Raw genomic sequence first — 14895 nt, 5'->3', positions numbered from 1 at the left:
AATAGGCATATGGATGTGTGATATTGAGATTAACATTCATTTTACAATATAAATAAAACACAGAAATAGTTGGGAATAAAAAAAAAAACAAAGAAGAGAAAAAAATTTAAGAGAAAAGCTATCAGGGAATAAAAACCTTCAATGTCAGGTTAAGGAGAAAAAGCTTAATTCAAAGGTTAGTGTTAGCAGATGGTAAAAATAACTTATGTATACTACCACATTACTGCAAATGGGTACATGTGATAATATAACACTATTTCCTTTACCCCCATTTTAAGAATGTATTTTGGTTTAAACAGTAACTTACCTACCTCAAAATAGTAGAGGACAAGTAAAACAATGTACAAACAAAACTGGCAAGCGTTTTATAAAGCCATACAAATAATCTAGTATATATAATTCAATGAGAAGTCAATACAATGAAAAACAAACATGTCCACTTTTCCTGACCTCAATCTTACTCCTATTCCATAAATTAACAGTGAACAAAGAAGTATATTTTTATTAGGTGTCTTTAAATATGACCCTTTTTTCTCACAGAAGTACTTATCACCCAAATTCTGACATATAGTTTAACATAGCAAGCAGGGTATACCTATACCACATAATTTACTGAACAAACATTTATCACCCGCTCATGCTCAAGTAATGTGAAAGGTGTCAGGGACACAAAGACAAGAGGCCTGCCCTCAAGGAATTCATAGTTAAAGGGAAAGAAACACAATCTACAGCAAGGCAGTATGATAACTATAACCAAGAAAAGCATAGACTACTGTGGGAGCAGAAATATTGAGTATATACTAACGAAGTAGGTAGGTAGGTAACTTCGTGGGTAATGGGAGAGAAACTGAATGGACGGGAAATGGGGGTATGCAAACATGGTGACTGCATAAGAAAGGACACACACTTAAATAAATAAAAATAGGATGCTTGGGAAGAGGGGAAATGGTCCATGAATGGTGTTACAAAATACTTCAGAGTCAACTTCATAAAAGAGTCTTAAAACGTTATCAGTTACTAAGCATTAATGGAGATAAATAGCTTTTATTCTAACTATTAATTACCACCCTATTGTTATTATTATTACTTATTATCATCAGCTCCTATGGGCAAAGCTTTGTATTAGCAGACCACAAGAGGAAGATAAAGGTATCATGAGTGCAGAATTATTTTGATATCTGGTTATGAATTCCATTTTCAAGAAAAAAATCCTCTCTAATTAAAGGATCTTTTTCTCTCTTGACTCCAAGTAGCAAAAAATATAGCCAATATATATATATATTGGAGAAAATTATTTTATATCATACAATATCGAATATCTTTACCCAGCAGTTAAATAAATTATCATATATTACAAAATTGAACCAGAAGAAAAAAGCACTGTGGGAAAAACAGGAGCTAAAATCTTTACAGCCAAAATGTTGTAGAATTAACTTGTGTAAATGTTTTTAGCACTAAAAAAAGGAAATATAATATTCAAAAATTTTCCACTCATTCTTCGGAAAGTCATCTCACTTCTTTAAATGCTTAAAAAGAACACTTTTTAACATGTGTTAACAGAAAACGTACTGGGGCGGTGGTGAGGACAAGAGGGAGTGTATATCCTCTTAAGTCTTACCTCAGCACCAAAGTAGTTGAAGATTCCCACTACGCTAACAGGAACCAGCTTGTTCACACAGCGTCCTAGAGCTTTTCTTCCAAGGGCAAACACAAAAGGAATTTCTTGTTCCCGTGCCATGGCTATAACATTATAGAGAGCCTCATCCAGGCCACCTGAGAAAGTCAACACATGCTGAGGTCTTAATTTACTTATATAAATGGAGGTATTTTAGCATCCAACAGCTAAAGCATAAAACACAGCAGCAAAGGACTCTATGAATGCTTGTGGCACTTTCACTATTCCACTTATTTTCCTATTGAAATTTATATGATATATGGATATACATACATATTTTCTTTCTTCTCAATAAATTTTAAAATTCTTCAATGCCAGTTTTTGTCTCTCCCCATAGGGATTGGTATAGTGGGAGTCAAATTTCAATACGACATTCATTAAAAAAGAAATTAAAATTGTTAATAGTGGCTGATGTCTTTATTCTCTCAGCTCAAGTGGCAATATGACAGATATATATTACTATTTTTATTGGTATTTCTCCCCTGTGGAGAATATGCCCCTACTACTGTTACCTCTGCATCTGTCCTCTCCAATTACCCAAAGTGGCTCATCCATGAAAACCGACCAATCAGGGTGCATGACACAGTAAGAAGTACTGTGTGCAGGTTGATACAAGAGCCTCTGCATGGAACTGCTCATTTCTGAAACAAATCACCATAAGCAAGAGCAGACAACTTTATCTTTTCCCTAATTCTATTTAAGAGAAAAGGACCATTAAAAAAAAGGTAATATAAAAATCTTTCAAGGAGAAATATATTTGCAGCAATAAAAGAATGTACTCTTACAAGTCCTCATTCTGATTACAACAGAGGCGACACTTGGTTGGCCCAAATTAAATCCTGCACTGGTGTTCATAGATTAGGACTTCTTTACAGTCCGATCTCAATTTTATTACTTAATTTGAGATAATGAAAGATTTCACTTTCTTTCATGTTCAACATTATGTTTTATACCTAAACTCTGCAAAGAAAGACATATGGCTTTCACTTTAAAATTCATTGTAGGGGCGCCTGGGTGGCACAGCGGTTAAGCGTCTGCCTTCAGCTCAGGGCGTGATCCCGGCGTTATGGGATCGAGCCCCACATCAGGCTCCTCCGCTATGAGCCTGCTTCTTCCTCTCCCATTCCCCCTGCTTGTGTGCCCTCTCTCGCTGGCTATCTCTCTGTCGAATAAATAAATAAAAAGCTTAAAAAAAAATCATTGTATATCCTACAATTATACTAAATAAATATCAAAACACTTCAAAAGTAAAATGTTCATACCTTTCGACTGGATTTTTTCACAGTTTGGAGAAATTATAACACACTTGATCTTATTTAACTTCATATGTTTAGTAACCTCCCTTAGGCCCATAACCAGCCGTCTCCTTGCTTTTGCTCTCACAGGATCTTTTTGGTAGATGCGTTCCTGAAAACTGACAAGCTCTTGAAGAAGAAGAGTCACACATTCATCAATCTCTTTACAAAGAACCTGATTACAATACCTGTAAAGGAAACCCAAAACAGGTAAGTATCCATCCTAATTTACTTCCTATAATTATAAGATTATGTTAGAGGACAAAAAATATCCAGTAAGAGGTTTTCACTGAAAAATCAACTCTTTAAAAAAATTTCTTACATCCTACTGCGAATCAGAAAAAGGAAAGAGTTTTCCTGAGTTACAACAGATTGGCTTTTATGGAAAGGTTGGATTTATCCTCAGATAAGTACTATCCAAACTCCCAATTATTAAATTATTAAGGATATAAATCAAATGTTAGCCTGTTACTTGATAAAAAGAGATACAATGTTTCTCGTAAGAAGATATAAAGTAAATACCAATGATGCTTCTAGTAGGAAAGAAATATAATTTCCCAAAAGCTAACTGAATGCCCTCATACCAACCAAGTCATCCTCCACACTCTGGTAAGTCGCAATCTCTGGGAATTGGCTTCCTCGACCATAAAAATAAGGAGTTAGGTGAAGATGGCCTCAACGGCTTCTCTAACTCTGAAAATCTATGGCTGTGGAGGATGAACTCAAAAATTAAATTGAAGCCAAAATCAAAGAAGCCTTGAGGTAAAAGTAACATGCCTTTATAGCAAGCAAAGCAACTGAATGAGGCTCTCTGTGAGATCATGTATGGCTATAATGCAAGCAACACAGAGGCAGTGAGTGGAGCCACTCCAGTACTTAACTGCAGGGATAAGGAAGTCATCCAAGTTTACTTACTCCCTATATACTGTTTTTCAAGTTCCCATCCTTCACACCTCTACTATAAACAGGTACTTAACAGGGAGAATTGGTGTAATTTCTAATCTGAGACTAACCAGGCAAGTAAATTTCCACTTCTGAATTATATGATATAGTAGGAAAATACTAAGTCTGCCCTTCTTTAGTGGGAAAAAAAATTGTTTTGGAAAATTTTTTTCTTTATATGAAAAATATTTAAATAAATAGTGTTTAAGCAAGTAAATAAGTGTGACACTACTTCAGAAGAGAAGATACAGACTGAAGAAAAATTATCAAAGTTTGTAGAATTAAAGAATGCACTTAGAAAACAGAACATCAAAAATGCAGTTTTCTTCATTCTGTTTTTCTTTCAAGCTGTTTATTTCATATATATGTAACATTTCACTCCCCAAGTGTTTCCTTTGCTCCACATCTATTATTTGACAATTAACTTCCCAAATCCAGACAAAAAGAATTAGCTCAAAACAACAGTATAAATTAGCTCAAAAACAACAGTATAAAGAAAAGGAACAGGATAGGAGGATCAAGATAGCAAAACAGGAAGAGTCCAAGCTCATCTCCTCCACACACACCCCAAAATTACAACACCCTACAGAACAGTTCTCTGACAAATAGCAAAAACAGCTCTTTCACAACTCAAGATAGAAAAAGCCACACCAGACAAGTGGAAAGGCAAAAAAGGGCTCTAATCAGGACCCACATCCCCTGCTCAGTGACTCCCAAACAGAAGGGACATCACAAAAGCAGAAGGCATCCTTCCTAAGGAACAAAGGGTTCAAGCCCTGTATCAAGCATGCCCACCCTATGGACCTGCATCAGGAAGATGAGGCCCCATAACCACTGGCTTTGAAAATCTATGGGGCTTAACTCCAGGAGAGCTAGAGGGCTAAAGGAAACTGAGATTCCACTCTTAAAGGGCACAGGCACAAACTCACTGGCTCTGAGACCCAGCACAGAGGCAGCATTTTGAAAAGCGCCTGGGCCACCCTGAAGATTTGCTAACTTCAGGGCATGTGCAGGAGGCGCAGGGATCTATGGGAACATTTTCCTGGAACAGAAGCACTGGTGCGAGCCATTTCTGACACTTTTCTTCTACCTTGCTAACACCTCTTGCCCTGCCTCAGCATGCCCTCGCAGACCCGCGCTACCTAACAATGCTGGCCTCCGTACACATCCCCTGAAAGTGGTTCCCACCCCACTGCACCTGGCAGGTAGTTTCAGCCAGATCCCATGGTCTCCCAAAGCAGTTCCCCGTCCACCAGACTTGGCCAGGTATAAGGGCCCCCTCTAAAATAACTTCCATTCCACCACACTCAGCAAGTGACCCTGAGGGGGATCGGCACCCCTGCAAAGCAGCTACTGCCCTGCCATGCAGCAGGGAGCCTCAGACTGGCACCTCCCAAAGCAGCTACAGCCCCGTCCACTAAAATGCCCCCAACAATTACAGCATGGCCTCTGAGGCCAAACCCACCTACCACCACGAACCCAGCAGTCACAGCCCAGCCATAACAGAAGGACACATGTAGTCCACACAGGAGACACCCCTGAAATGCCCAGTTCTGGGGACCAGGGGAGACCATGCTTCAAGGCCCCACAGGATGCCTTCTATATTAGGTCACTCCATCAAGACTCTGAGACTCTATCCAATACATAAAAACAGAGAGAGTCAGGCAAAATGAGAAGACAGAGAAATATATTTCAAACGAAAGAACAAGACAAAACCTGAGAAAAGAATGAAATGAAATGGAGATAAGCAAACTACCTAATAGGAGTTCAAAGTAATGGTCATAAAGATGTTCACCGAATTCAAGCAGAATGGCTGAACAGGGTGAGAACTTCAACAAACAGATACAAACTATCAAAAAGAACCCATCAGAGCAGAAAATAAAATAATACACTAGAGGGAATCAAAGCACATTCGATGATGAAGAAGAATGACCAGTGATCTGGAAGACAGAGTAGTGAGAGTCACCAAGTTGAAGAGCAAGGAGACAAAGCAATTTTAAAAAATGACGACAGTTTAAAAGACCTCTGAGACAACATCAAGCAGACTAACATTTACATTATGGGGTCCCATAAGCGGAAAAAAGAGAGAAAAAAGTAGAAAGCTTATTTGAGGAAATAATGGCAGAACACTTCCCTAACCTGGGGAAGAAAACAGACATCCAGATCCAGGAGCACAGAGAGCCAAAAACAAGATTAACCCAAAAAGGGCTACATTAAGACATGTAATAACTAAGATGTCAAAAATTAAAGATAAAGAGATAATCTTAGAAGCAGCAAGAGAAAGGCAACTAGTTAGGTAGAAGAGAACATAAACAAAATTATCAGCTGATCTTTCAAAAGAAACTTCACAGGCAGAAGAGAATGGCACCATACACTCAAAGTGCTGAAAGGAAAAAACCTACAACCAAGAAATTTACTTGGCAAGGTCATCATTCAGAATTGAAGAGATGAAGAGTTTAAAGACAAAAGTTAAAGGACCTCATCAACACCAAACTGGCCTTATAAGAAATGTTAAAGGGGTGTCTTTAAGTGGAAGAGAAAAAGCCACAACTAGAAGAAAGTTATAAAAGAAAAAAATCTCATTGGTAAAAGCAAACATATTGCAAAGGTAGTATAGATCAACCACTTATAAAGTTAGTATGAAGGTTAAAAACAAAAACAGTAAAATCAATGATGTCTACAATATTTTGTTCAGGGATACAAAGGTAAAGATGTAAAGCAGGATGTCAAAACATAAAACACTGCAGGGTGGGGAAAAATGTAGTGCTTTAAGAATGCGTTTGAACTAAGAAATCATCAAGTTACAAAAACTTACATACGTAGGATATTATACATGAACTTCGTGATAAACAAACAAAAACCTATAACAGATATACAGGAAATAAAGAGAAAGGAATCCAAACGTAACACTAAAGAAAGTCATCAAACCCCAAGGCAAAAGATCAAGAAAAAAAAAAAAAACTACAGAAACTACAAAAACAGAAAACAAAAAAAAATGTCAGTAAGTACATACCTACCGATAATTACTTTAAGTGTAAATGGAAGAAACACTACAAACAAAGACTCAGGGTGATTGAATGGATAAAAACGCAAGACCCATCTATATGCTGCTTATCACAGACTCAATTCAGGGGCACCTGGGGGCTCAGTTGATTAAGCATCCAACTCTTGATTTCAGCTGAGGTCACGATCTCAGGGTAGTGAGATCTAGCCCTGTGTCAGGCTCTGTGCCGGGCATGGAGCTTGCTTAAGAGTCTCTCTCTCCCTCTGCTTCCCCCCGCCCCCAACACACCCGCTGTTCATGCTCTAAGAAAAAAAAAAAAAGACTCAATTCAGACCTAAGACACAAACAAACTGGAAGTGAAGAGATGGAAAAAGATATTCCATGCACACAGAAATGAAAAGAAAGCTGGGGTAGGAATAGTTATATCGGACAAAATGGGCTTTAAAACAAAGACTGTATAAGAGACAAAGAAGGACATTAAATAATGATAAAAGAATCAATCTAACAAGAGGATATAACTGTAAATATCTATGTATACAACATAACAGCACCTAAATATATAAAGCAAGTATTTATAGACACAAAGGTAGAAACTGATAGTAACGTAACACCCCACCTACATCAATAGAGAGATCATCCAAAGAGAAAATCAGTAAGGAAACAGTGGCTTTACACAACAGATCAGACCAGATAGACATAATACAAATATAAAGAACACCCCATCCAAAACAGCAGAAAACACTTTCCTTTCAAGTGCGCATGGAACCTTCTCCAGGGTGGATCACAGGTTACGCCACAAAACAAGTCTCAATACATTTAAGAAGACAGAAATCATATCAACCATCTTTTCAACTACAATGGGATGAAACTAGAAATCAATTACAAGGGGGAAAAATTGGAAAAAACACAAACATGAGGAGGCCAAACAACATGAAAATAAACAATCAATGGGTCAAAGAAATCAAAGAAGAAATTAAAAAATATCCTGAGACAAAGGAAGATGGAAACACAACTTCCAAAATCTGTGGGACAGAGGAAAAACAGTTCTAAGAGAGAAGTTTATAGTGACACAGGCCTAACTCTAAGAAACAAGAAAAATCTCCAATAAACAACCTAACCTTACATAAAGGAACTAAAAAAAGAAGAACAAGCAAGGCCCAAAATGAGCAGAAGGAAGTAAATAATAAAGATCAGAGAGGAACTAAATAAAATAGAGACTGAAAAAGAAACAAAAGAAAAGATCAATGAAACCAAGAACCCTAGATGGTATTATGCTAAGTAAGTCAGACAGAAAAAAAAAACTACCATATAATTCCACTTACTTGTTGAATCTAAAAAACAAAACAAGTGAACAAATTTTTTAAAAAAAGAAACAGAACCATAAATACTGAGAAAGAACTGATGGATAAGGAGGAAAGGGTGGGAAGATGGGCACAATGGGTGAAAAGGAGGGGAGATACCTGCTTTCAGTAATGGAATGAATAAGTCATGCGGATAAAAGGCACAACATAGGAAATATAGTTAATGGTATTGTAATAGCATTGTATGGTGACAGACAGTAGCTATACTTGTGGTAAACATAACATACAGACTTGTCAAATCATTATGTTATATACCCGGAACTAATGTAATATCGTGCCAACTATACTTCAATGAAAAAAAAGATTAAAAAAAAAGACAATAATGATAAACTTTTAAGCCAGACTCATCAAGAAAGAAAAAGGAGGCCCAAATAAACAAAATCAGAGAGAAGTTACAACTGACACCACAAAAATACAAAGAACCATAAAAGACTACTACAAAAAATTATACATCAATAAACTAGACAACTGAGAAGAAATGGTTAAATTCTTAGACATACACAATCTTCCAAAACCGAATCATTCAGAAATAGAAAATCTGAACACTGTTTACTAGTAATAAAATAGAATCAATAATCCAAAAAATCCCAACAAAAGTCCAAGACCAGACAGCTTCACAGATGAATTCTATCAAACATTTTTTAAAATTTCTTTTTAAAGATTTTATTTATTTGAGAAAGAGAGAGAGTGACTGAGAGAGAGAGAGAGCACAAGCTGGGCAGAGAGGCAGAGGGAGAAGCAGACTCCCTGCTGAGCAGGGAGCCTGATGTGGGGCTCGATCCCAGGACCGTGAGATCATGACCTGAGCCGAAGGCAGATGCTTAACCAACTAAGCCATCCAGGTGTCCCTGTCACACATTTAAAGAAGAGTTAATTCCTATTCTTCTCAAATTATTCCAAAAAATAAGAGTAAGGAACACTTCCAAATTCATTCTATGAAACCCGATACCAAAACCAGACAAAGACGCTACAAAAAAAGAAAGTTATAGGTCAATATCCCTAATGAACATAGATGCAAAAATCTTTAACAAAATATTAGCAAACCAAATTCAATGATACGTTAAAAGAATTACACGCCATGATCAAAATGGCATTTATTTCAGGGATGCAGACATAATTCAATATCCACAGACAATCGTCATACACATTAACAAAATGAAGGATAAAAATCATATGATCTTCTCAACAGATGCAGAAAAAACATCTGACAAAATTCTACACCCATTTATCATAAAAATTCTCAACAAAGTTGGTACACAGGGAACATACCTCAACATAATGAAGGCCATATATGACAAACCCATAGTTAATATCATACTCAACAGTGAAAAGCTGAAAGCTTTTTCTTTAAAATCAGGAACAAGACAAAGATGCTCAGTCTTGCCACTTTTATTCAACATAGTACTAGAAATCTTAGCCACAGCAATCAGAGAAGAAAAAGAAATAAAAGGTGTCCAAGTTGGTTAATGAAGAAGTGAAACCGTCACTATTTGCAGATGAAATGATACTGTGCATAGAAAACACTAAAGACTACACCAGAAAACAATTAGGACTAATAAATTAATTCAGTAAAGCTACAGGATACAAAATTAATACACAGAAATCTGTTGCACCTCTATACAATAACAAACTAGCAGAAAGAGAAATTAAGAAAACAACCCCATTTACAACAGCAGCAAAAAGAATAAAATACCTAGAAATACCTAGCAATAAACTTAACCACGGAGGTGTAAAAACTGTACTTGGAAAACTAAAAGACTTTGATGAAAGAAACTGAAGATGACATAAATAGAAAGATATACTGTGCTGATGGACTGGAAAATTAATGTTGTTAAATGTCCACACTATACAAAGCAATTTACATATTTTAATGCAATCCCTATCAAAATAGCATTTTTCACAGAACTAGAACAAAGAATCCTAAAATTTGTAGGGAATCACAAAAGACCCAAACAGCCAAAGCAAGCTTGAGAAAGATCAAAGCAAGAGGTACATGCCCAGATTTAAAACTATTCTGCATAGCTATAGTAATCAAAAAAGTGTGGTACCAGCACAAAAACAGGCAGAAGTCAACAGAACAGAATAAAGAGCCCAGAAATAAACTCACACTTAATGGTTAGTCAATCTAAGACAAAAAATGCAAAAATATACAATGGGGAAAAGACTGTTCTTCAATAAATGGTGCTGAGCAAACTAGACAGCTACATGCAAAAGAATGAAACTGGAACTGCTTTCTTACACCACATACAAAAGTAATCCCAAAATGAATTAAAGACCTAAATGTAAGACCTGAAACCACGAATCAGTCTTAGCAATATTTTTTTCTGGATCTGTCTCCTGAAGGTAAGGGCAACAAAAGCAAAAATAAGCAAGAAGAAAAAATTTTTTGATGAAACTTCATCAAACTTAAAAGCTTTTACACTACAAAGGAAACCATCAATAAAACAAAAAGACAACCTACTGAATGGGAGAAGGTATTTGCAAATGATATATTAGATAAGAGGTTAATACCCCCCCAAAAAAACCCAAAATAAAACAAAAAAAAACGAGAGGTTAATACCCAGAATACATATAAGGATTCTGACACTCAACACCAAAAACCCCCAAATAATCTGATTAGAAAATGGGCAGAAGACCTGAACTGACGTTCCAGAAAAGACATACAGAGGGCCGAAAGACATGAAAAAATGTTCAACACTGGTAACCTTCAGAGAAATACAAATCAAAACCATGAGATACCAATGAGCTATCATCTCACACCTATCAGAATTGCTAGAATCAAAAAGACAAGTGTTGGCAAGGACATGGAGAAAAGGGAACCCTCATGTTCTACTCGTGGGAACATAAACTGGTGTAGCCACTACGGAAAACGCTACAGAGGTTCCTTAAAAATTTGAAAATAGAACTACTATACAATCTAATGATTCCATTTCCTGGTGTTTACCTGAAGAAAACAAAAACATGAATTCAAAAAGATATATGCACAACTATGTTCACTGCTGCATTGTTTATAATAAACCAAGATACGGAAGCAATCTAAATGTCCACAGATAAATAAAGAAAGAAAGAAATAAAGAAGATGGGGGTGTGGCTACATATGGAATATTATATACTGTGTATGGCATATTACTCAGCCATAAAGAAGAATCAAATCTTGCCATTTGCAACAACATGGATGGACCCAGAAGGTATTATGCTAAGTGAAATAAATTTAGAGAAAAACGAATATTGTATGACTTCACTTACATATGGAAACTAAAAAACAAAATAAATGAACGAAACAGAAACAGACTCATAAACAGAACAAATGGTGGTTGCCAGATGGGAAGGGAGTGAGGATACAGGTGAAATAGATGAAGGAGATTAAGAGGTACAAACTTCCAGTTATTATAAATTAGTCAAAAATAGTTTAATAACTTTGTATGGTGACAGATGATAACTAAAACTTATCGTGATGATCGTTTCGTAATGTATATGAATGTCAAATTACTATGTAACACACTTAAAACTAACGTTAATATTGTCTATCACTACACTTCAATTTAAAAAAAGGAACAGAACAAACCAACATGTTTAGATTCATACAGATTTTACTTTCACCCAGGATTCTTTCATATGTCATTTTTAAATGTAACAACTGCACAAATGTTAAAATCCTAAAATCCTTCATAGCAACAACTGTTAGTTCAATAATATTCACTGACAGGCATTTTAAAACTTAGAAATATCTGCTTAAAAACAAACAGCTTTATGTAATAGGTTCACTTCATGTAACAGCGTCTTAGAAACTTGTTTTTAATTGGTTAGAGAGGGTTTTTTTCCTGAAAGGCCAATAATATAGACAAAAAAGCAAAAGCACTTGAGGGGGAAAAACCCCATTATTAAGGCACTGTGCATACAGGACATAAGGCCAAATTTCCAGGTTTATTTATAAACATTACGTGATATAAAGAATATATTTACTGTCAAAGCACTTTTACGTGAACACTGATAGCTGACAGAAGCCAAATGCTTTAAATAAAATAAAACTAGCTGTTAAAAAAAATTTGAAAGAACTTAAATATCTTTGAAGTTTTGCATGCTCAACCCACCATGTAATGACAATACTGCATTCAAAGCTACAATCAAGATACTTAAACTATTCAACCTCAATAATGAGACTAAAACTTACTCTCTAAATCTTTTGCTGTGGATTTTGGTTATTGTCGAAGATGCCATCGGACTGCCTATCCCAGAACTAGCAGGAGAGCCTTGTGACACAGGTGTCATACAGTATGGAGAGTTCTGACTTGCAGGAGAAAGCGAAGTATCACTGGGCATGCTCAGTCCAGTATCTGCGGAGATGTGGGGTGAGGGGAAAAAAATTAGAAACTTCAAATGCTGAAAAACTATACATTGATCAACACTACTTAGGATGGCAGTTGTCTTTTGTATAACTTTCAAATTCTCCAGAAGCTAACAAGTTAGGCATTGTTTATATCACAAATATTTCTCATATACTACAAAAATGAAGTCTTCCTATTAGCTCTTAAAACATACTCTTAAAAATCAAACACAGTCTGTAAGTCTCTACACAAGAGATGAGAGAAAGCCAAATGATGTAAAACACGTATTCTAGAGGAAGACAAAGGTAATGACTTCTGAACCTCTTTCCAGATTATATTACCCATCTCCTTCATCTCTGTTTTTTCACTTATTTCTTAACTGTCTAAAAATTCCCATTGCTGCTGGCAATGATGAATTCTACCTCACTTTCCACACTCCTCTTGATTTCTTCAGACACCACCCCAGTTTTTCTCTCATTTGGCCTTTGCTTCTGTGCTCAGGCAGCCTCATTTTTTAGATACCGTCTCTTGACTTGACTGCTTCCTTCATTTGCTGTTTCTTTCCTGAACAGCTAAACTCAGGAAACGAGTTATTATTTGTATTCCAATCCACTAATTAGCAAAGTTACACATGTATCTTCTTGTCTCCCTACTGGATGATAAGGTTTTTGTAGCAGGACCAATCCACTCTTTTATTTATTACATTTCCTGACGTTCCACCCCCCAACCCAGTTACTAAAGTTCATGTGATAGATGTTCAATAAACACCTAAAAGAATGCTGAATTCATCAATTTTTGAACGAATGGATAAACCTATATACAAAGGAAAGGATATTTAATTGAGAGTAAAGGGGAATCCTAATATGTCCTAGCTGAACAATCTTTAGAAGCAAACTGTCCTAAACACAATGGAACACTGCCAGTTAATATGTGTAAAGCAAACTTAAATGTGTTGCAGAAAGTAATACACATATACCAGCAGAAAAGGGACCTAGCCAGGTATCTCTTAAAATCTCTCTTCCACACACCAATGAATAGGGAAGGATCATTAGAAACTTTTATCAGCAGCTTTATGCCAATAAATTAAACAACCTGGAAGAAATGGATGCCTTCCTGGAAACCTATAAACTACCAAGACAAACGGGAGGAAATTGATTATTTAAACAGACTGATTAATTATGAAGAGATTGAAGCAGTGATCAAAAACCTCCCCAAAAACAAGAGTCCAGGGCCTGACAGATTCCCTGGGGAATTCTACAAAACATTCAAAGAAGAAATAATATCTATTCTCCTGCAGTTGCTTCAAAAAATAGAAACAGAAGGAAAACTACCAAATTCATTCTATGAGGCCAGTATTACCTTGATCCCCAAACCAGGGAAAGACCCCATCAAAAAGGAGAATTTCAGACCGATTTCCCTGATGAATATGGATGCCAAAATTCTCAACAAGATCCTAGCTAATAGGATCCAACAGTACATTAAAAGGATTATCCATCATGACCAAGTGGGATTCATCCCTGGGATGCAAGGGTGGTTCAACATTCGCAAATCGATCAATGTGATAGATCACATCAACAAGAAAAGAGTCAAGAACTGTATGATCCTCTCAATAGATGCAGAAAAAGCATTTGACAAAATACAGCAACCTTTCCTGATTAAAACCCTTCAGAGTATAGGAATAGAGGGTACATTCCTCAATTTCATAAAAACCATCTATGAAAAGCCTACAGTGAATATCATTATCAACAGGGAAAACCTGGAAGCCTTTCCCTTAAGATCAGGAACACGACAAGGATGCCCACTCGCCATTATTATTCAACATAGTACTAGAAGTCCTGGCAACAGCAATCAGACAACAAAAAGGAATAAAAGGTATCCATACTGGCAAAGAAGAAGTCAAACTGTCTCTCTTCGCAGATGACATGATACCCTATATAGAAAACCCAAAAGACTCTACCCCCAAGCTACTAGAACTTATAGAGAAATTCAGTAATGTGGCGGGATACAAAATCAATGCTCAGAAATCAGTCGCATTTCTATATACGAACAATGAGACTGAAGAAAGAGAAATTAGGGAATCCGTTCCATTTACAATAGCACCAAAAATCATATGTTATCTCGGAATTAACTTAACAAGAGATGTAAAGGATCTATATTCTAGAAACTACAAATCACTCTTGAAAGACATTGAAGAAGACACAAAAAGATGGAAAAACACTCCACACTCATGGATCAGAAGAATAAACAGTTAAAATGTCTGTGCTACCCAGAGCAATCTATACTTTCAATGCCA

The 14895-nt window shown here is 36.3% G+C and overlaps 1 protein-coding gene across 3 annotated transcripts in view; it reads right to left on the bottom strand.

The window, feature by feature from the left end:
- SECISBP2L (SECIS binding protein 2 like) overlaps positions 1–14895 on the bottom strand; it is a 63227-nt gene that overhangs the window by 13905 nt on the left and 34427 nt on the right. For all 3 annotated transcript variants that reach the window (XM_019797866.2, XM_011222824.3, XM_011222825.3), the window contains 3 exons: positions 12449–12611; positions 2938–3158; positions 1619–1773 (listed from right to left, as the gene is read on the bottom strand). In XM_019797866.2, the coding sequence (XP_019653425.1) occupies positions 1619–1773; positions 2938–3158; positions 12449–12611 (539 nt within the window). The remainder of the gene's footprint in view (positions 1–1618; positions 1774–2937; positions 3159–12448; positions 12612–14895) is intronic.

Source organism: Ailuropoda melanoleuca, chromosome 5 (assembly GCF_002007445.2).
Source record: "Ailuropoda melanoleuca isolate Jingjing chromosome 5, ASM200744v2, whole genome shotgun sequence".
Classification (NCBI taxonomy): Eukaryota; Metazoa; Chordata; class Mammalia; order Carnivora; family Ursidae; genus Ailuropoda; species Ailuropoda melanoleuca.
The sequence above is the reverse complement of the archived record's forward strand: the minus strand, read 5'-3'. Positions and strand labels throughout refer to the sequence as shown.